The following is a 23,378-nucleotide window of genomic DNA, read 5'->3' on the forward strand; positions in this document are numbered from 1 at the left end:
ATGATTTTTAACCCAAGCTACCAAATTAAGATTAAAATTTTTCTTTCAGTTATAAATCTACAAAAAAAGAAAAATAAAAAAGGAAAGAAAGAAAGAAAGAAAGAAAGAACGTTCAAACAGCTCTCCCTTTTTCGGGTTAGATGAAAGAAACAACATTTTCTTCTTGAATGGCCAATCCCCCATAACCACATCCCATGACACTCTCTATTCCCATTTAGTTAGAGTGGAACATTTTCTTCAAAAGCATATTACTAGCTGGTTAATTCATATGCCTAATTAGATTTGCTCCCTTTTCATTATTGATTGTGTTCAACATTCACCACCTAAAATGGTGGAATGGTTGTACTTCAAAAATAAATAAATTATAAAGATGCAAAATGTTACGTTTTTTAATGGAACATATCCATGTGAATAATAATGGTGCATGTCCTTCAGAATCCAATATACATATGGGCCATAGTTTTGTTCACTCTTTTCCACTTACATTGCAGAAAATATGTGGCATACTTCATTCAACGTCTAATCCTTTGGGTCCAATAACAACTTGGAAGACAAAAGCATGTGATCTTGCATTTTGCAAGAATGTGTCACAATCTCTTCGCTAAAATTCCTACTATTACCCAATCTTATTGAAATCTTCTTACACCTATATAATGCATCCAATTGTGCTGATATCAAGCACAACTCCTCCACAGCACCTGTCACAAAAACGAAATCCTTTCATATTGCATTTCTTCACCAAAACAAATTAAGTGACCGTACCCTTCATATATACATGGCTATTCGTATGCCTCGGATCATTCAAGCAAAGAAAGTTCTTGGTCGATCATTGTCCAATGGAAGCCGTCCATCATCATCTACAGACATCATCCCTAAAGGACATTTTGCAGTTTATGTTGGTGATCAAGAGAAAAGACGATTTGTTGTTCCTTTATCATTATTAAACCAGCCTTCATTCCAAGACTTGCTACATCAAGCAGAGGAAGAATTTGGATATGATCATCCAATGGGTGGCCTCACAATTCCATGTCGTGAGGAAGTGTTTGTTGATGTTGCTTCCCGCCTTTGCTCGTTATGATGAAGAGCTAGGCATGCATCGTGAATTTGCTAACAGTTTTGTACAGTCAAAATTACCATGAGGATTAATTACTTGTAAATCAGAGGGAGTAATGTGGTCTCCAAATTAACTGTATGATAACAAAATTTAGTTTCAGCAATAATACATTAATGACGAGCATAGTTCAACGTATGGTGTTCATGTTATGCCATTAGGGCTTTCTTTATCAATATCCTCTAAGCCCACCAGAACCACTTACTTTCTTTTGTTCTTTAGCTTGTATTTTCAATCTGTTAAAAAAAAAAGTGTGTATGCCTCATCTTTCTCCGTATACTGAATGTCACTATAGCTTTAAGGCCTGGATCAGTTGTTTCTTCAACACCACCTACCCAAGAGCTATCAGTTATTGTTCTTTTACTCTAACCTATTATAGGGACTGATTGGTGAAGAGAAATCGGCTGATGACCAATGATCAGTAGTTCGATAAAGGGAACGACTTTGTAAAAGGCCTGCTAATGTCTTTCTTGTGGAAGCTCAGAAGTTTAAACAAAAGAACTCACATAGAGAACATCATGGTATTTAGCTGCTTCTGATGGCAAACTATTAGGCATATTTTTAATAGATTATGACCATATTACTAATTAGGAAGGTTTCAATATAAAGTCCAGCTACAACTCTTGTATAGATATCATGAAAACTATGGAAAAAGGCAAGGCATTGAGTTTCAAATATTATAATCACAAAAGAATTCCAACAGAGACCCCTCTTGGAACATCCTAAACATCATAACATCCTACTTTCTTCCCAATAGATTTATTCCGCTACAAATCTTAATTACTCAAGCAACATGACAATCACTGACAACCTACCAAAATAGTTAGAAAGACCCCACAATATATATATATATATATATATATATATATATATATATATATATATATATATATATATATATATATATATATATATTGTGGGGTCTTTCTAATATAAAAACACAATGGGTCACTTACTTAGTTGATATCAGAGTTACGGAAAAGCAAACAGCCAATCGGTTACCAGTTAAAGTCAAATAGCGGATCCTTTTGTATCGAACATTTATAACAGAACAACCTTCTGAAGATATATCTCTGATTTTCTTCAGGAGGGAAAAGCAAAATATTTAAGTGCGTACTATGTGTTTAATTCATATATCAGATTAGATATGAGCATTAATTTCTTTTTGGATGCTTTGTTGATTTCAGGACCTGAAATCGTGGACTTGTTGCACTTGAAAAAAAGATGCCTAACCTTCTGATATTTTTGACAAACATGGCCATGTGAGAAATAATGATGTGTGTCCATAAGACTCACTTGTAAATGGGCCCATAGTGTAGCTTAAGCTTGGCCACTCAGCGTTACTGAAATTTTGTGGCATACTTCATTGTACATATATAATTCTTTGGGACCAATAACAAGTTGGAAGACAAAACCATGTGATTTTTCTTTTTGGTAGAATGTGTCGCCATCTCTTCTTTGAAATTCCTACTATTATTCGATCTTCATTAAAATCTTCATACACCTATAAAATGGATACAATTGGGCTGATATGAAGCACAACTCATCCTCCCAAAATCGATCACAGCATCTTTCACATAAAAGAAATCCTTTTAGAAGAAAGAGACCGTAGCCTTCATATAAAAATGGCCATTCGTATGCCTCGAATCATTCAGGCCAAAAAAGTTCTCGGTCGATCATTCTCCAATTGAAGCCGCTCATCATCATCATCGGTAGACATCATCCCCAAAGGACATTTAGCAGTTTATGTTGGTGATCAAGAAAAAAGACGATTTGTTGTTCCTTTATCGTTATTAGACCAGCCTTCATTCCAAGATCTGTTACGTCAATCAGAGGAAGAATTTGGTTATGATCATCCAATGGGTGGCCTCACAATTCCATGTCGTGAGGATGTCTTCATTCATGTCGCTTCTGGCCTGGTCTGCTCATTATGACCAAGAATTTTGCATTCTATTCGCTAACATATAACGTAATTTTGTACAGTAGAAATCACCATGAAACCTAAGTATTTGTAAAGCTGTCTCCAAATTGTATAATAGCCAACATTAGTTTCACCATTAACATAGCAATGAAGAACATCATTCAAATTTTGGTATCTATATATGCATATTCCATCTTTCCTTTATTAATGTACTCTTATAAGGTGCTCAAAATCCGTACTTCAAACTTTCTAAATCGATCTAACAAGTGTTCGAAAATGGTAATTATTTCACATAAATTTTCTATATAGTTAATACTACAATTCTTCTGCGCTAAGACAGCCACACGACTTCAATCAAGCACCAAATTTCGCTGAACTCAACACATAGACTCCTCCACATATACTGTGCGGCTTCCTCGTGTGATCGTGTGATCCACATTCCACAATCTCATCGGCACGATATCATCACGACCTTCCATTTCGCGTTATAGGCGGTGGCAGGGATTTAAGACCATTAATCACTCAAAATTCGATTTCATCAAAATCAGGCCTTAAACGCTTGTATTTCTCCATTTTCTTTGCACCGTAAATATCATATATGATTTTTGTATCTTTTGACTCAGCCAATGGTCTTCATGCTTTTGGCTTTATACAAAAATCTTGGTGATTTTGTCTTAATATCAATATTTCTTTACTAATTATTGTTGATTCTCATTTATATAGTATTGGTTCCATACATTGGATGTATTATTTTGGATTATCAAACCGTATGAAGATGCAAGTTCGATTATTTGAAACTTTAAACTTTGGATTGAGATTTACCAATACTGATAAAGTTTGTTATTTTTGTTCATTTTAACTAATATTATTGTGAAAGACTTGTTAAAAACTAGCAGGACAAAGACGACATACGAAGGTTCTTTTTGATACGACACAATTCGAGTTTTTTTAATTGTTATATTCGGCATGTCAAAAAATATCTTCTAAACAAGTTTATAAGCGAGGTTTTTAAAGAGCTACTCAAACTCGAATTTTAACAAACTTTAAAATCTTTTTTAAAATCCTCCCTTCATATATGTTCATTTCCCTAGACCTAGGGCCAAGGAGCCAAAAGCGAAGATAGAAGAAAAGTAGTCTATTGGTTAGCTAAGTGCAAAAGTGACAAAAATAAGAAAGTATGATTGTTATTACCTTTATATATGTTATTATAAGTCATATAATTTATTAGAAAGGAGTTTCACGGAAATGAGGGTAAAATGAGAAGAATTATGAAAAATTAAAGTATAAATGAAATAATGAAAGTAGTAAATTTGGAGCTCTAGGAGGCTAACCAAACGTAGGTGTTAAGGAACAAACCGGGTTGAAATGGAAAGAGGACGTATAATACTAAACAATGTAAAATGACTCAATTTAATTGGTAAAACAATGAGCAAATTATGAGCTTGCAAAGTTAAAAGACAATTCATTCATAAGTTATGGGTTAGTTCAAAATTCCAAGGTACTAACTTTAGAGGTTAATAGCTATAGATCTAGAATGATTCAGAAAAGTCTATAAAAAGAATGTTATAAACATTATGTCAACAGAAACATAAAACGATTCAAGAAAATTAGAATCATTATGAAGTAGTTATGATCATTTAAAAAAGTCAAGTTAAAACATAAAGTTTACAAAAAACGAGTATAAACCTATGTTCATGAGTTAATAACTCAATATTTGTACATATTCAGCCAAAGATGTTTGAAGAGAAGTAGCAACACACTTTACTAACTTTCTACGGATATAAGATTCATCGAAATCTGATATCATATGAAGAATCTATGGTTGTTAGAAGACGAGAAGAAAAATAAGAAAGAAAAATGGAGAACGGCTAAAATTTTCAAAGTGTAGGAAAAGGCCATGTGGACCGCGCCATAAAATGGGTAGATAACATCATTTAATCATAGTCTAACTTCTTAAGCCACGTGGCTAAAATAGACACAAGCCCTAGCCAAAACGTGCTGTGAAACATCAAAAAAATACAGTCCAAAAATTTTATTTTAAATTATAAATAAAAAACCAAAATAAACCAAATTATCTCATAAAACATAAGTAGGGTATCTGAAAATATCATAACATTTGTCAACAACATCAGAGTATGAAAATCCCAGGCTGAACATATGGTGTGTGCACTGCAATCTTCCCGAGCACTTCCCATTGCTATCGGAAGTACGTGAAACCAATACTGAAACTGTAAGCACGAAGCTTTGTGAGTCTCCCTAGACTACCACATACCATACACATAAGCATATAAACTGGGCCCCCGCCCCTTCCTCGGGCCCCGCCCGTCATCGAACGATGTCCGACACCAAGCCCCGCTCGGTAAACAAATCTGTTTCTACCAGGCGCCACCTGTCTCTGGCCCCTGCGTGCTATACACATACAAACGATAACATATAATCATGCTAGTACATAAAGAATCATACATAATAATATATATTCTCGTCCTATGGCCTTGCCTATCATGGGCCCCACCCTTACTCTGCTAATAATGAGATATGGAACCACGTCCACACTCAGCTAGCGATGAGATACGACACCCCGCCCACACTCACCTCCCTACCAGGCACATACAAGTATCACAAAGACAACAAGTATAACTAAACATGCATTCCTTCATCGGGTACCACCCGACATCGAACCGTAGTTCGGAAACATACATATAAACATTCGTCGGGCTTGCCCCGACATCGGACCGAAGCCCGGAACATATACACATAACATATAAGCTAAACATTCCTCGGGCTTTCCCCGGTATCAGACCGAAGTCCGGAAACATATAAACAGACACATGCAAGAATCACGAAGACATCAGGCATACAAATATTCCTCGGGCTTGCCCGAAATCGGACCGAAGTCCGGAAACCAACTACATACATAAATGAGTCGACATTGGTGCCTTTGACCCATTCCTATAGGAGAAAGCTGACCTCACAAGCTGACTGCAGAATCCCACGGATAAACCTCTGCCTGCTAGCTGGCAGATCCCTGAACTACTGATTTCTCGACTCCCCAAGCTACATATCATCATGCAAATTAGATAAGTCCATGATTCTCATGACCTAACCATAAGTCCTCACTAGGGGTAAAAGACCATTCTACCCCTCTCAAACTCTTGTCCCAAATTGAACACTACCTTAACCTTAGCCCAAAAGATCAACACTTCCACAAGGCCCAATATATGGCCCAATTTCCAATTGGGCCCAATCCCATCACATAGGCCTCAACCTAAGGCCCCAAACCATAATATGACAGGCCCAATACTAGGTACACTTCCCAAGCCCACTAGTGGCCCACTAATGGACCAATTTGCTAAATTGCACCCAACCCCTCTAATGGGCCTTACCCTAAACCCCAAACATATTCTAGGCCCAAAATATCTGTCTTCAGATGGCCCACTAAGGCCCAAAGAAACAAAATCCAATATATGGCCCAATCCGGGGCCCAAAACATGCAAAGCCCACTTTTGTTGAGTACGTGTAACGTACTCGTTTGTACGCTAAGCGTACGCCTATATGGCTTGTACGTTGCACGTACATGCATGTACACCCAACATACTTCTCTATTAAGTCACTTTTCCCATTAAGCACTTAATACTCTATTCCAATGGATATAATCACAGATCCAAGTCCTCTTCAACGTATTAATCCATAAAGTCACTGACTTGGTGAGTTTACATGATCCAAATAAGCCCAAATTCCAAAATGGTATTCTATTTTCATGAAAGTGATCTTACCTCATGCATGAACCCATTAAGACATCCAAGATGGCAACATTCTGCCTTAGCGACTCATTTATCACTGATAGTGGCAACTCCAGGCGTAGGAATCGGGTTTGAACCATAAAGCTCCATTCGTGGGACAAAAAAGGTCCAAGAACTCAACATAATAGATCTAAGCATTCAAGAGGCAAGTTCAGGACTTTATATCTGAAGATGATTTGGAATGAAGCAGCAGTCTCAGATCTACAACTTCTCCTTTGAACCACCACCGTGCTTTGCTCTTCACTTGCTTGGAAAATGGATCCACAACACCAAAATGCTCTCTAATGGCCTTCTAAACTCCAAGAAAACTCAAAGAAGAATTAGGGTTTCGTGGTGGATGTCTAAGGGTATGTAACACCTAGAATCAGAAAGGCTAAGAAAGGAAAGGAAAACCCTAATTCAAAGGGGGTCACCTCGTCGAGTTCAAGGAATGACTCGACGAGTCGTAGCGGGTCCGTGTTGCAAATTAAGTGACTGACTTGACGAGTCTGGTCTGGGTTGGGAAAGCCCTTATTTCGGGACTTGGTACCCTATTTAAGCATCTTATTCTCTTCCCTAGGGTTCATTACAGCCTCTCTCGTCCATAACCCCAAAACCCTAGCCACCCAACTTCATTCTTGAGCTTTTGGTGAAGATTAAGGTCCATTGGAGGGGATTTTGTAGGCTTGGAAGAAAGGAGCAAGGAAGGAAGTGTAGATCCGGCCTTCATATCGTTTTGGCAATTGTTAGAAGGTAAAAAGTCTGGACCTTGAGCTTTCAATTGATAGATCCCCTTTCTAGTTTGCTTTTGGTCATATTTGGATCATTTCCAAGGTTAATCCGAGTATTAAACCCTTGAGGATGGATTGGACAACAGATCTGGACACTCTTGAACTTTAGGAGCTCAGAGTTGCTGGCTTTATCCAGCTAAGATTCCATTTCATGACCTAGGTTTTCTTTGAAGCTTGGATTAATTGTTTTAGCCCCTTAAAACCTTGCATGCACGTAAAGTTAGCAACTTTACGTGCAATGCTAGCATAAGGGGTATAGATCTATGAGTTTGAGATGTTGGAATGGACTGGAATCGGCGGAATAGAGTTGTCATAAGGTGGACTCGGCGAGTCAGTTCATGGAATCGACGAGTCGGGTTGCAAACCCAAACCCTTCTGTTTATGATTCGGATTAGTGTGTGGGGTTTGAGAAGGGCTCGACCAGTCTGTGTCCGTAATGGACATGAAGATCATGGTACTCGACGAGTTTGAGGAGGAACTCGGTGAGTCCAAGGCAATCTCCTTAGCTTATGAAGATGGACTCGACGAGTTGTAGAACAACTCAGCAAGTCGGTTGAAGATGGTCCCGAATGTTTAGTTGAAGGAGAACCCGTCGAGTGGTTGCTAGACTCGACGAGTAGAGTCGAGGTTGTTTTGAGATTTCAGGAGCATGGACTCGATGAGTTGGAAGAACAACTCGGCACGTCGAGTCAACTGGAAGTTGACTCTTACCATTGACTTTGACCTTGAGAAGGACCTCGACCAGAGTTGACCTAATTGACTTCTGGAGGACAGTTAGGCTAATTGTTATTATTTGGTATTGGTAGCTCGGGGAGCTAGAGGGCCAGCGGTTCAGAGAGTTGTCGGTTAGCAGCCAGAGGGTTATCAGTAGCTTCAGCAGTTTGAGGTGAGTTTTCCCTTTGTATGAATGGGTCTACGACCATAATGCCGGCCCATGTAGTTATGAGTAGGAAGACCCGAGGGTTGGCGCTAGGCACTGTTTGCTAGTATGATGTTCATGACCAAGGTCCACTGTCGGGTGGGTGCCCAAGGAATGGTTTGCATGATAGAGTATACTTGTTGTCTGTGTGATACTTGTATGTGCCTGGTAGTGAGGTGAGTGTGGGCGAGGTCTTGTATCTCACCATTAGCAGAGTATGGATGGGGCTCCATATTTCATTAGTAGCTGAGCAGGGGTAAGGCTTGTGTTAGGAAAGGAGTGAGCGTGGGCTAGGCCCGTATATCACTATCAGCAGGAGTGTGGACGGGGTTGCATGACTCATCAGTAGTAGGACAGGGGCGGGGCCCAAGACAGGCGAGGCCTTAGTATAGGAATGCAGTAGACTGTCAAATAAAGCTTCTACCCTATACCACGACCAAACAAAGAACATGTATAAGGTAGAATCCATCATTATAGGGCTATGAAATCCTACACGTATACAACTTTGAAAGCATACACTTAGCTAATAATCAGCTCAACATCAATTTCCAACAATAATATAGCATGGCTAATACATTGGGAACACTTACATGAGCTCGGCCGATTACGCGCATTGCACTCTCCCTTTTTTACTTACGAAAACCGTTTTCAATAAAACTTTAACTTTTTGGTTTTTTTGAAAAAGGTTTACCATTTCCCTGGTTTGAGTTTGGACACACCCGAGAGTGTGCCGAATCCCTCAAACCAAGGCTCTGATACCAACTTGTAACAAACCAAAAATTCAGATAAATTTTTTCATTTAATAATTACAAATCTCATTCATATTAGTTTTCCACAATTCCATTACATAACCATGTTATTCAAAAGATCAGAGTATCCAAAACCACTAATGCGGAAATACTGGAGAGTACACGTTGCGCCATCAAGCCGGGCCCTTGCCCTTAGAACCAGAAGTAGTTGTAACACCCAAGAAAGCTTTAAGCACACGCTTAGTGAGTTTCCCAAAATACAAAAATCACAAAATCGTATATTGTCATGCACATATACATATAAAACTGCCATGGACTCCCTCCATGGTCTTCAACGGGGATGCCATGGGCTACCCCTATGGTCTTATACCCAAGTGTCATGGGCTCCCCCTCACGGTCTTACCAAGTGCCATGCGCTCCCCCATGGTATTCACGTAGATCAATACACACCAAATAACAAACCATTGCACAATCAATTATAGAGATTTCACATCAAGTAATGGACCGGCCTTCGACCCATTGGCATAGTGAGAAGACTCACCTCAGTCTATTGAACACAAAAGCTACTCGACTACTAGCGCAAAATATCACACTCAACAAATATACAAAACACCCTAATTAGAATTGAGTCACAACTTAGACAAAGGCCTAACATTTCAATCTAACACCCACCATTAAAGCCTAATGTCTAACCTACATTACTGGGTCTAATATCAAAGTCCAAATTATAATGGGTCACATAGCCCAATAAGACTCAATCATGACATCAATGTCGCAAAATAGAAAAAGGTCCAATAACTCTGAATGGGACCAGGCCCAAGGCTGAATAGGGCCCAATAAGCTTGCAAGTCCAACTCTTCTATGATGTGTATGCCCAATGTACCACATCAGTATGCTTAGCATACTCGACCTTTTGGTGATACACACTGCATACGCGACCTTACGCCCAGCGTACAACCAGTCCATGCACAAAACTCTATTAAGCTCTTAATGCTTAAGGTTTCAACGTCTAACTACAGACCTAAGTATATTAAGATGTCTTAGGGCATAAAGTTGACAACTTTTTGCCCTTGCATGCCATATGGGTCCCCAATACTTCGTTTCATCTATTAAGACCACTTTTGAGACCTTAAACTCATGCATGGTCTTAATACAACTTTCAAGATGGCAACTTCATACATCAAACATGCTTAAGGAGCTTAGATCTAACAATTCTAGTCTCTAGAGTTGCTTAACTCACAAAAGAGGGTCTAAGAACCAAAAATGGACTTCATAACAAAACCTAATTCAAACTAGCAAAACATATGGCAAGGTTTTGTCTTTTTACCTCTAGAAGTTCCTCAAGATGAACTAGATGCAGGATCTAGAAGCTCAATAACATCCAAAGCCTGGTCACCAGCTTCCTCTTCTTGAACACCCTCTAGAAAAGTTACCAAACACACCTTTAAGCTCAAAACTCATAAGTTCTTGCAAAAATAGGGTTTAAGGATGACATGAGGCTATGGAGGTTGATTAGGGTTTGGTCCAAATGATATAAGGTTGTTTAAATATAGTGTAAGTCAAGAAATTAGAGTTTTAGACATCTACCACGTACACCCCGCATACCTAATCGTATGCCCAACGTAGGCGCCTCAGCCACTCGATGCTTACACATGAGTATGCTAAGCGTACCCAAATGTTCGCCCAACTTATGAAAAGACCCTTTTTGCAAAACTTGAAATACTTTAGGGAAAACAATGGAATACCTAAGTTGGAGTGTTACACCCGACATCATCACGACCTTTCGATTCGTGTTATAGGCAGTGATAGGGATCTAAGACCATTTTCACTCAAAATTTGATTCCATCAAAATCAGGTCTTAAACACTTGTATTTCTCCATTTTCTTTGGACCGTAAATATCATATATAATTTTTGTATATCTTGATGATTAATTTACTCAGTCCATGGTCTTAATGCTTTACCTTTCTACAAAAATCTTGGTCATTTTTTTCAAAATATCAATATTTCTTTACTAGTTATTGTTGATTCTCATTTATATAGTATTGGTTCCGTATATTGGAGGTATTATTCTGAACTTTAAACATGGACTAAGTTTTACGAATATTGATAAACTTTGTTATTTTTGTTAAGTTTAACGAATATTATTGTGAAAGACTAGCTAAAAATTAGCAGGACAAAGAGTACATATGACGGTTCTTTCTGACACGCCATAATTCGAGTTTTTTTAATTGTTATTTCCTACATCTCAAAAAATATCTTATAAACAAGTTTATAAGCAAGGTTTTTAAAAAGCTACTCAAACTCACATTTCAACAAACTTTAAAATCTTTTTTTAAATCCTCCCTTCATATATGTTCATGTCCCTAGACCAAGGGCCAAGGAGCCAAAATAGAAGATAGAAGAAAAGTAGTCTGTTGGTTAGCTAGTTAGCTGGTGCAATACCTTTTTTTTCTGTTTGTAAAAGTAAGCTGCACTATTACAAAAAGCATTTGTTTATGCGGTTAACATGATTAACTAGTGCGAGTAAAGAACCACACGTTTTATAACTGCACCAATTAAACTTGCATTCACCTCCATTAAACCTCCATACACAATGCTCTTCAAGATCTCAAAAGATTTAGAATGGTGACTTTATGTTTGACCATGGATCAATGCAGGAGAGGTGGCTACTCCAATATGTTTCATGTTTTATTGGTGTTTTACTTTTACCACCCAAATGAGAAAAGACATCATTAATAGCTGGTGGGTCTTTTGGCTTTGAATACGCTCCTACTCTCGATCCATCATTTTCACCTGCACAACACCAAATCATATTTAAGATTTTTAACCACAAAAAACTAGTAATTAAAAGATAGACATGATAAAGGATTTCACTTGGTTCCCCGACTTCTGGATCATTAACCGTACTGTTGGGTTATAACTCGAAAGATGCTAAAAGGCTTCCCTTCTTCCATTTAACCGTAGTGTAAGACTTAAGTTAGTACGAAGATAAAATAACAACGAACTTACAACATGAACAAGGCATGATATAGTGATGACGGTGGTAGTGATTGTTCTTTGAATGTTGGTAAACGAGAGGTCGTGGTGGCTAGAGCTTGTCCGTGTAAGCTTGAATGACATATTAGAATGAAGACGGAAGATTTGGGAAGGGTATCTATATACACGGAGGGAACGAGCGCAAAATGAAATGTTTGAATAAAACTTTTAGAAGGATGATTACATGATTTTTTGGTGCAGTATTGAACTAATGCACCAATAAATACGCTTTTAATTTCTTTTGTTGCGGATATAGGAACCACAACAATAAATGCTTTAAATGGTGTGGTTGGTTGGTGTGTTGATGCGGAATTCTTTTACTAGTACGGTTTTAGCTACAAGCGTACCAAAAAAAAAAACCCTATCGCACCAAAAGGTTTTAGGCTACCACCGCACCAAGAAAAAACCCTATTGCACCAAAAATAAGGTTATGTACTACTGCTGTCATAAATGGTTGATAGGAAATGGAATGAAAATGCTAGTCTTATATATGTGTAATACTACAAAAAGTGTAATTAGGTCAAAAGGGACAATAATAAGAAAGTATGATTGTTACTACCTTCATATATGTTATTATAAGTCATATAATTTATTAGAAATGAGTTTCATGGAAATGAGGATAAAATGAAAAGAATTGTGAAAAATTAAAATTTACATGAAATAATGAAAGTAGTAAATTTGGAGCTATGGGAGGCTAACCAAACGAAGGTGTTAAGGAACAAACAAGGTTGAAATGGAAAGAGGACGTATAAGACTAAACAATGTAAAATGAATCAACTTAATTGGCCAAACAATGAGCAAATTATGAGCATGCAAAGTTAAAAGACAATTCATTCATAAGTTATGTTTTTTTTTTCAAAATTCCAAGGTATTAACTTTAGAGATTAATAGGTATAGAGCTAGAATGATTCAGAAATATCTATAAAACGAAAGTTATAAACATTGTGTCAACAGAACATACAAAAATGATTCAAGAAAGTCAGAATAAAAATATAGTTACGATAATTTAAAAAAGTGAAGTTAAAACATAAAATTTATAGAAAATGAGTATTAACCTATGTTTTCGAGTTAACAACTCAATATTGGTACATATTCAGCCAAAGATGTCTGAAGATAAGTTGCAACACACTTTACTAACTTTCCACGGATATAAGAGTCAGATATCATACGAAGAATCTATGGTTGTTACAAGATGGGAAGAAAAATAAGAAAGAAAGATGGACAACGGCTAAATTTTTCTAATTGTTGGAGAAAGGCTATGAGGGCCACAACACAAAATGGGTAAATACCATCATTTAATCATAGTATAAATTCACAAGCCACGTGGTTGTGTTAGACACAAGCCCAAGCCAAAACATGTTGTAAGTGGACACTCACCCTCAAACTTAAGCAATGCATGGGAGGACGTGAGTGGTCCCTCAAGCCGTGAAATTTCGACACATGTTATTATCTACATCTTCAATAAATCGTTTCAAAAACTATATATTGATTTCAAACTTATAGTTAGCTAGGCAAATCGAAGGTTGAATACTCCTTGTCCACACACTCGGTTGGAAAGCCAAAAAATTAATAACTATGATATAACAACCTCATAATAAAAGAGTCCGGAGGGAAACCAAATTGGGATATCAATTACAACGTCCTTCGTCAAAAGGTACCAAACTCAACATCTATCGACTAAAGTGCAAGTTGGTATATTGAGAAAGAGAAGATCAAAATTTTGAGATTTTTCAATATTAAAACGTTCACGTTCCCAATATGAATACCTTTCCCGTCTTTCAACATAAATCTAAAACTTGACAAGAGAGTCAAATTTTTTCTTTGCTCTGCGGGGTTCTGTCGGGATGGTCAAGAGATGATCAACGATGCTAAAAATGATGCGGTGGGTCTCAAAAAGTTAAAGACACGCGTAGTAATTGAGTTCGTCTAGACCAAGGATAAAGAGGAACATATGCATTGACGTTGGTAACGTCGAACGGCTTGTCTGAGTTCTGGCGGGTGGCAACCATCGGTGAGAAGATAAGGCGGTGACTATGGTTGTATTGAGAATGAAGACTAACAGGAAAAAAAGAGAGAAGATATGGATTGTAGGCTGAGGTGAGATAATCAGGATAAATCTGTTACAAATTTGATAGTATATTAAAACATTGTTTCCACATCAATCCCAATTCTCATTAAAGAAAAAGAATATATAATTGTACGACATACATAGGCCGAATGTCAACATTAATGGGTCGGGTATGTATAAATACATAGATATACATACCGAAATGGGTTAAAAAATATGCAAGCTATAATAGTTACATGGACTTTTGAGAGATAACATGATTTTTAACCCAAGCTACCAAATTAAGATTAAAATTTTTCATTCTGTTATAAATCTACAAAAAAAGAAAAAGAAAGAAAGAAAGAAAGAAAGAAAGAAAGAACGTTCAAACAGCTCTCCCTTTTTTGGGTTAGATGAAAGAAACAACATTTTCTTCTTGAATGGCCAATCCCCCATAACCACATCCCATGACACTCTCTATTCCCATTTAGTTAGAGTGGAACATTTTCTTCAAAAGCATATTACTAGCTGGTTAATTCATATGCCTAATTAGATTTGCTCCCTTTTCATTATTGATAGTGTTCAACATTCACCACCTAAAATGGTGGAATGGTTGTACTTCAAAAAATAAATAAATTATAAAGATGCAAAATGTTACGTTTTTTAATGGAACATATCCATGTGAATAATAATGGTGCATGTCCTTCAGAATCCAATATACATATGGGCCATAGTTTTGTTCACTCTTTTCCACTTACATTGCAGAAAATATGTGGCATACTTCATTCAACGTCTAATCCTTTGGGTCCAATAACAACTTGGAAGACAAAAGCATGTGATCTTGCATTTTGCAAGAATGTGTCACAATCTCTTCGCTAAAATTCCTACTATTACCCAATCTTATTGAAATCTTCTTACACCTATATAATGCATCCAATTGTGCTGATATCAAGCACAACTCCTCCACAGCACCTGTCACAAAAACGAAATCCTTTCATATTGCATTTCTTCACCAAAACAAATTAAGTGACCGTACCCTTCATATATACATGGCTATTCGTATGCCTCGGATCATTCAAGCAAAGAAAGTTCTTGGTCGATCATTGTCCAATGGAAGCCGTCCATCATCATCTACAGACATCATCCCTAAAGGACATTTTGCAGTTTATGTTGGTGATCAAGAGAAAAGACGATTTGTTGTTCCTTTATCATTATTAAACCAGCCTTCATTCCAAGACTTGCTACATCAAGCAGAGGAAGAATTTGGATATGATCATCCAATGGGTGGCCTCACAATTCCATGTCGTGAGGAAGTGTTTGTTGATGTTGCTTCCCGCCTTTGCTCGTTATGATGAAGAGCTAGGCATGCATCGTGAATTTGCTAACAGTTTTGTACAGTCAAAATTACCATGAGGATTAATTACTTGTAAATCAGAGGGAGTAATGTGGTCTCCAAATTAACTGTATGATAACAAAATTTAGTTTCAGCAATAATACATTAATGACGAGCATAGTTCAACGTATGGTGTTCATGTTATGCCATTAGGGCTTTCTTTATCAATATCCTCTAAGCCCACCAGAACCACTTACTTTCTTTTGTTCTTCAGCTTGTATTTTCAATCTGTTCAAAAAAAAAGTGTGTATGCCTCATCTTTCTCCGTATACTGAATGTCACTATAGCTTTAAGGCCTGGATCAGTTGTTTCTTCAACACCACCTACCCAAGAGCTATCAGTTATTGTTCTTTTACTCTAACCTATTATAGGGACTGATTGGTGAAGAGAAATCGGCTGATGACCAATGATCAGTAGTTCGATAAAAATTCATGGTAGGATCACACATGTTAGTGTATGAACTAAAGGGAACGACTTTGTAAAAGGCCTGCTTATGTCTTTCTTGTGGAAGCTCAGAAGTTTAAACAAAAGAACTCACATAGAGAACATCATGGTATTTAGCTGCTTCTGATGGCAAACTATTAGGCATATTTTTAATAGATTATGACCATATTACTAATTAGGAAGGTTTCAATATAAAGTCCAGCTACAACTCTTGTATAGATATCATGAAAACTATGGAAAAAGGCAAGGCATTGAGTTTCAAATATTATAATCACAAAAGAATTCCAACAGAGACCCCTCTTGGAACATCCTAAACATCATAACATCCTACTTTCTTCCCAATAGATTTATTCCGCTACAAATCTTAATTACTCAAGCAACATGACAATCACTGACAACCTACCAAAATAGTTAGAAAGACCCCACAATATATATATATATATATATATATATATATATATATATATATATATATATATATATATATATATATATATATATATATATATATATATATATATATATATATATATATTGTGGGGTCTTTCTAATATAAAAACACAATGGGTCACTTACTTAGTTGATATCAGAGTTACGGAAAAGCAAACAGCCAATCGGTTACCAGTTAAAGTCAAATAGCGGATCCTTTTGTATCGAACATTTATAACAGAACAACCTTCTGAAGATATATCTCTGATTTTCTTCTGGAGGGAAAAGCAAAATATTTAAGTGCGTACTATGTGTTTAATTCATATATCAGATTAGATATGAGCATTAATTTCTTTTTGGATGCTTTGTTGATTTCAGGACCTGAAATCGTGGACTTGTTGCACTTGAAAAAAAGATGCCTAACCTTCTGATATTTTTGACAAACATGGCCATGTGAGAAATAATGATGTGTGTCCATAAGACTCACTTGTAAATGGGCCCATAGTGTAGCTTAAGCTTGGCCACTCAGCGTTACTGAAATTTTGTGGCATACTTCATTGTACATATATAATTCTTTGGGACCAATAACAAGTTGGAAGACAAAACCATGTGATTTTTCTTTTTGGTAGAATGTGTCGCCATCTCTTCTTTGAAATTCCTACTATTATTCGATCTTCATTAAAATCTTCATACACCTATAAAATGGATACAATTGGGCTGATATGAAGCACAACTCATCCTCCCAAAATCGATAACAGCATCTTTCACATAAAAGAAATCCTTTTAGAAGAAAGAGACCGTAGCCTTCATATAAAAATGGCCATTCGTATGCCTCGAATCATTCAGGCCAAAAAAGTTCTCGGTCGATCATTCTCCAATGGAAGCCGCTCATCATCATCATCGGTAGACATCATCCCCAAAGGACATTTAGCAGTTTATGTTGGTGATCAAGAAAAAAGACGATTTGTTGTTCCTTTATCGTTATTAGACCAGCCTTCATTCCAAGATCTGTTACGTCAATCAGAGGAAGAATTTGGTTATGATCATCCAATGGGTGGCCTCACAATTCCATGTCGTGAGGATGTCTTCATTCATGTCGCTTCTGGCCTGGTCTGCTCATTATGACCAAGAATTTTGCATTCTATTCGCTAACATATAACGTAATTTTGTACAGTAGAAATCACCATGAAACCTAAGTATTTGTAAAGCTGTCTCCAAATTGTATAATAGCCAACATTAGTTTCACCATTAACATAGCAATGAAGAACATCATTCAAATTTTGGTATCTATATATGCATATTCCATCTTTCCTTTATTAATGTACTCTTATAAGGTGCTCAAAATCCGTACTTCAAACTTTCTAAATCGATCTAACAAGTGTTCAAAAATGGTAATTATTTCACATAAATTTTCTATATAGTTAATACTACATTTCTTCTGCGCTAAGACAGCCACACGACTTCAATCAAGCACCAAATTTCGCTGAACTCAACACATAGACTCCTCCACATATACTGTGCGGCTTCCTCGTGTGATCGTGTGATCCACATTCCACAATCTCATCGGCACGATATCATCACGACCTTCCATTTCGCGTTATAGGCGGTGGCAGGGATTTAAGACCATTAATCACTCAAAATTCAATTTCATCAAAATCAGGCCTTAAACACTTGTATTTCTCCATTTTCTTTGGACCGTAAATATCATATATGATTTTTGTGTCTTTTGACTCAGCCAATGGTCTTCATGCTTTTGGCTTTATACAAAAATCTTGGTGATTTTGTCTTAATATCAATATTTCTTTACTAATTATTGTTGATTCTCATTTATATAGTATTGGTTCCATACATTGGATGTATTATTTTGGATTATCAAACCGTATGAAGATGCAAGTTCGATTATTTGAAACTTTAAACTTGGACTGAGATTTACCAATACTGATAAAGTTTGTTATTTTTGTTCATTTTTAACTAATATTATTGTGAAAGACTTGTTAAAAACTAGCAGGACAAAGACGACATACGAAGGTTCTTTTTGATACGACACAATTCGAGTTTTTTTAATTGTTATATTCGGCATGTCAAAAAATATCTTCTAAACAAGTTTATAAGCGAGGTTTTTAAAGAGCTACTCAAACTCGAATTTTAACAAACTTTAAAATCTTTTTTAAAATCCTCCCTTCATATATGTTCATTTCCCTAGACCTAGGGCCAAGGAGCCAAAAGCGAAGATAGAAGAAAAGTAGTCTATTGGTTAGCTAAGTGCAAAAGTGACAAAAATAAGAAAGTATGATTGTTATTACCTTTATATATGTTATTATAAGTCATATAATTTATTAGAAAGGAGTTTCACGGAAATGAGGGTAAAATGAGAAGAATTATGAAAAATTAAAGTATAAATGAAATAATGAAAGTAGTAAATTTGGAGCTCTAGGAGGCTAACCAAACGTAGGTGTTAAGGAACAAACCGGGTTGAAATGGAAAGAGGACGTATAATACTAAACAATGTAAAATGACTCAATTTAATTGGTAAAACAATGAGCAAATTATGAGCTTGCAAAGTTAAAAGACAATTCATTCATAAGTTATGGGTTATTTCAAAATTCCAAGGTACTAACTTTAGAGGTTAATAGCTATAGATCTAGAATGATTCAGAAAAGTCTATAAAAAGAATGTTATAAACATTATGTCAACAGAAACATAAAACGATTCAAGAAAATTAGAATCATTATGAAGTAGTTATGATCATTTAAAAAAGTCAAGTTAAAACATAAAGTCTACAAAAAACAAGTATAAACCTATGTTCATGAGTTAATAACTCAATATTTGTACATATTCAGCCAAAGATGTTTGAAGAGAAGTAGCAACACACTTTACTAACTTTCTACGGATATAAGATTCATCGAAATCTGATATCATATGAAGAATCTGTGGTTGTTAGAAGACGAGAAGAAAAATAAGAAAGAAAAATGGAGAACGGCTAAAATTTTCAAAGTGTAGGAAAAGGCCATGTGGACCGCGCCATAAAATGGGTAGATAGCATCATTTAATCATAGTCTAACTTCTTAAGCCACGTGGCTAAAATAGACACAAGCCCTAGCCAAAACGTGCTGTGAAACATCAAAAAAATACAGTCCAAAAATTTCATTTTAAATTATAAATAAAAAACCATAATAAACCAAATTATCTCATAAAACATAAGTAGGGTATCTGAAAATATCATAACATTTGTCAACAACATCGGAGTATGAAAATCCCAGGCTGAACATATGGTGTGTGCACTGCAATCTTCCCGAGCACTTCCTATTGCTATCGGAAGTACGTGAAACCAATACTGAAACTGTAAGCACGAAGCTTAGTGAGTCTCCCCAGACTACCACATACCATACACATAAGCATATAAACTGGGCCCCCGCCCCTTCCTCAGGCCCCGCCCGTCATCGAACAATGTCCGACACCAAGCCCCGCTCGGTAAACAAATCTGTTTCTACCAGGCGCCACTTGTCTCTGGCCCCTGCGTGCTATACACATACAAACGATAACATATAATCATGCTAGTACATAAAGAATCATACATAATAATATATATTCTCGTCCTATGGCCTCTCCTATCATGGGCCCCACCCTTACTCTGCTAATAATGAGATATGGAACCACGTCCACACTCAGCTAGCGATGAGATACGACACCCCGCCCACACTCACCTCCCTACCAGGCACATACAAGTATCACAAAGACAACAAGTATAACTAAACATGCATTCCTTCATCGGGTACCACCCGACATCGAACCGTAGTTCGGAAACATACATATAAACATTCGTCGGGCTTGCCCCGACATCGGACCGAAGCCCGGAACATATACACATAACATATAAGCTAAACATTCCTCGGGCTTTCCCCGGTATCAGACCGAAGTCCGGAAACATATAAACAGACACATGCAAGAATCACGAAGACATCAGGCATACAAATATTCCTCGGGCTTGCCCGAAATCAGACCGAAGTCCGGAAACCAACTACATACATAAATGAGTCGACATTGGTGCCTTTGACCCGTTCCTATAGGAGAAAGCAGACCTCACAAGCTGACTGCAGAATCCCACGGATAAACCTCTGCCTGCTAGCTGGCAGATCCCTGAACTACTGATTTCTCGACTCCCCAAGCTACATATCATCATGCAAATTAGATAAGTCCATGATTCTCATGACCTAACCATAAGTCCTCACTAGGGGTAAAAGACCATTCTACCCCTCTCAAACTCTTGTCCCAAATTGAACACTACCTTAACCTTAGCCCAAAAGATCAACACTTCCACAAGGCCCAATATATGGCCCAATTTCCAATTGGGCCCAATCCCATCACATAGGCCTCAACCTAAGGCCCCAAACCATAATATGACAGGCCCAATACTAGGTACACTTCCCAAGCCCACTAGTGGCCCACTAATGGCCCAATTTGCTAAATTGCGCCCAACCCCTCTAATGGGCCTTACCCTAAACCCCAAACATATTCTAGGCCCAAAATATCTGTCTTCAGATGGCCCACTAAGGCCCAAAGAAACAAAATCCAATATATGGCCCAATCCGGGGCCCAAAACATGCAAAGCCCACTTTTGTTGAGTACGTGTAACGTACTCGTTTGTACGCTAAGCGTACGCCTATATGGCTTGTACGTTGCACGTACATGCATGTATGCCCAACATACTTCTCTATTAAGTCACTTTTCCCATTAAGCACTTAATACTCTATTCCAATGGCTATAATCACAGATCCAAGTCCTCTTCAACGTATTAATCCATAAAGTCATTGACTTGGTGAGTTTACATGATCCAAATAAGCCCAAATTCCAAAATGGTATTCTATTTTCATGAAAGTGATCTTACCTCATGCATGAACCCATTAAGACATCCAAGATGGCAACATTCTGCCTTAGCGATTCATTTATCACTGATAGTGGCAACTCCAGGCCTAGGAATCGGGTTTGAACCATAAAGCTCCATTCGTGGGACAAAAAAGGTCCAAGAACTCAACATAATAGATCTAAGCATTCAAGAGGCAAGTTCAGGACTTTATATCTGAAGATGATTTGGAATGAAGCAACAGTCTCAGATCTACAGCTTCTCCTTTGAACCACCACCTTGCTTGGAAAATGGATCCACAACACCAAAATGCTCTCTAATGGCCTTCTAAACTCCAAGAAAACTCAAAGAAGAATTAGGGTTTCGTGGTGGATGTTTAAGGGTATGTAACACCTAGAATCAGAAAGGCTAAGAAAGGAAAGGAAAACCCTAATTCAAAGGGGGTCACCTCGTCGAGTTCAAGGAATGACTAGACGAGTCGAAGCGGGTCCGTGTTGCAAATTAAGTGACTGACTTGACGAGTCTGGTCTGGGTTGGGAAAGCCCTTATTTCGGGACTTGGTACCCTATTTAAGCATCTTATTCTCCTCCCTAGGGTTCATTACAGCCTCTCTTGTCCATAACCCCAAAACCCTAGCCACCCAACTTCATTCTTGAGCTTTTGGTGAAGATTAAGGTCCATTGGAGGGGATTTTGAAGGCTTGGAAGAAAGGAGCAAGGAAGGAAGTGTAGATCCAGCCTTCATATCGTTTTGGCAATTGTTAGAAGGTAAAAAGTCTGGACCTTGAGCTTTCAATTGATAGATCCCCTTTCTAGTTTGCTTTTGGTCATATTTGGATCATTTCCAAGGTTAATCCGAGTATTAAACCCTTGAGGATGGATTAGACAACAGATCTGGACACTCTTGAACTTTAGGAGCTCAGAGTTGCTGGCTTTATCCAGCTAAGATTCCATTTCATGACCTAGGTTTTCTTTGAAGCTTGGATTAAGTGTTTTAGCCCCTTAAAACCTTGCATGCACGTAAAGTTAGCAACTTTACGTGCAATGCTAGCATAAGGGGTATAGATCTATGAGTTTGAGATGTTGGAATGGACTGGAATCGGCGGAATAGAGTTGTCATAAGGTGGACTCGGCGAGTCAGTTCATGGAATCGACGAGTCGGGTTGCAAACCCAAACCCTTCTGTTTATGATTCGGATCAGTGTGTGGGGTTTGAGAAGGGCTCGACCAGTCTGTGTCCGTAATGGACATGAAGATCATGGTACTCGACGAGTTTGAGGAGGATCTCGGTGAGTCCAAGGCGATCTCCTTAGCTTATGAAGATGGACTCGACGAGTTGTAGAACAACTCAGCAAGTCGGTTGAAGATGGTCCCGAATGTTTAGTTGAAGGAGAACCCGTCGAGTGGTTGCTAGACTCGACGAGTAGAGTCGAGGTTGTTTTGAGATTTCAGGAGCATGGACTCGATGAGTTGGAAGAACAACTCGGCACGTCGAGTCAACTGGAAGTTGACTCTTACCATTGACTTTGACCTTGAGAAGGACCTCGACCAGAGTTGACCTAATTGACTTCTGGAGGACAGTTAGGCTAATTGTTATTATTTGGTATTGGTAGCTCGGGGAGCTAGAGGGGCAGCGGTTCAGAGAGTTGTCGGTTAGCAGCCAGAGGGTTATCAGCAGCTTCAGCAGTTTGAGGTGAGTTTTCCCTTTGTATGAATGGGTCTACGACCATAATGCCGGCCCATGTAGTTATGAGTAGGAAGACCCGAGGGTTGGCGCTAGGCACTGTTTGCTAGTATGATGTTCATGACCAAGGTCCACTGTCGGGTGGGTGCCCAAGGAATGGTTTGCATGATAGAGTATACTTGTCGTCTGTGTGATACTTGTATGTGCCTGGTAGT

The 23,378-nt window shown here is 37.7% G+C and overlaps 3 protein-coding genes and 1 pseudogene across 3 annotated transcripts; all 4 read left to right on the top strand.

Moving 5' to 3' along the window:
- Positions 1 to 660: 660 nt before the first annotated feature.
- LOC111889270 (auxin-responsive protein SAUR23-like) lies at positions 661 to 1,249 on the top strand. Its single transcript, XM_023885406.3, has one exon. The coding sequence runs from the start codon at positions 776 to 778 to the stop codon at positions 1,076 to 1,078; it is 303 nt and encodes a 100-aa protein (XP_023741174.1). The 5' UTR covers positions 661 to 775; the 3' UTR covers positions 1,079 to 1,249.
- A 1,353-nt stretch (positions 1,250 to 2,602) lies between these two features.
- On the top strand, positions 2,603 to 3,212 carry LOC128133247 (auxin-responsive protein SAUR22-like; annotated as a pseudogene).
- A 12,076-nt stretch (positions 3,213 to 15,288) lies between these two features.
- Positions 15,289 to 15,877, top strand: LOC128133248 (auxin-responsive protein SAUR23-like). The gene has a single exon (XM_052770403.1). It carries the CDS (start codon positions 15,404 to 15,406, stop codon positions 15,704 to 15,706), a length of 303 nt encoding a protein of 100 aa, XP_052626363.1. The 5' UTR covers positions 15,289 to 15,403; the 3' UTR covers positions 15,707 to 15,877.
- A 1,455-nt stretch (positions 15,878 to 17,332) lies between these two features.
- Positions 17,333 to 17,910, top strand: LOC128133249 (auxin-responsive protein SAUR21-like). The gene has a single exon (XM_052770404.1). The coding sequence runs from the start codon at positions 17,437 to 17,439 to the stop codon at positions 17,743 to 17,745; it is 309 nt and encodes a 102-aa protein (XP_052626364.1). The 5' UTR covers positions 17,333 to 17,436; the 3' UTR covers positions 17,746 to 17,910.
- Positions 17,911 to 23,378: the final 5,468 nt, after the last annotated feature.

The sequence above is a fragment of the Lactuca sativa genome, chromosome 4, assembly GCF_002870075.4.
Source record: "Lactuca sativa cultivar Salinas chromosome 4, Lsat_Salinas_v11, whole genome shotgun sequence".
NCBI classification, from domain to species: Eukaryota; Viridiplantae; Streptophyta; class Magnoliopsida; order Asterales; family Asteraceae; genus Lactuca; species Lactuca sativa.

What these genes read in the sequence shown, in the direction of transcription:
- LOC111889270 (XM_023885406.3), top strand. Translation starts at nt 776, where the DNA reads ATGGCTATTCGTATGCCTCGGATCATTCAAGCAAAGAAAGTTCTTGGT.
- LOC128133248 (XM_052770403.1), top strand. Translation starts at nt 15,404, where the DNA reads ATGGCTATTCGTATGCCTCGGATCATTCAAGCAAAGAAAGTTCTTGGT.
- LOC128133249 (XM_052770404.1), top strand. Translation starts at nt 17,437, where the DNA reads ATGGCCATTCGTATGCCTCGAATCATTCAGGCCAAAAAAGTTCTCGGT.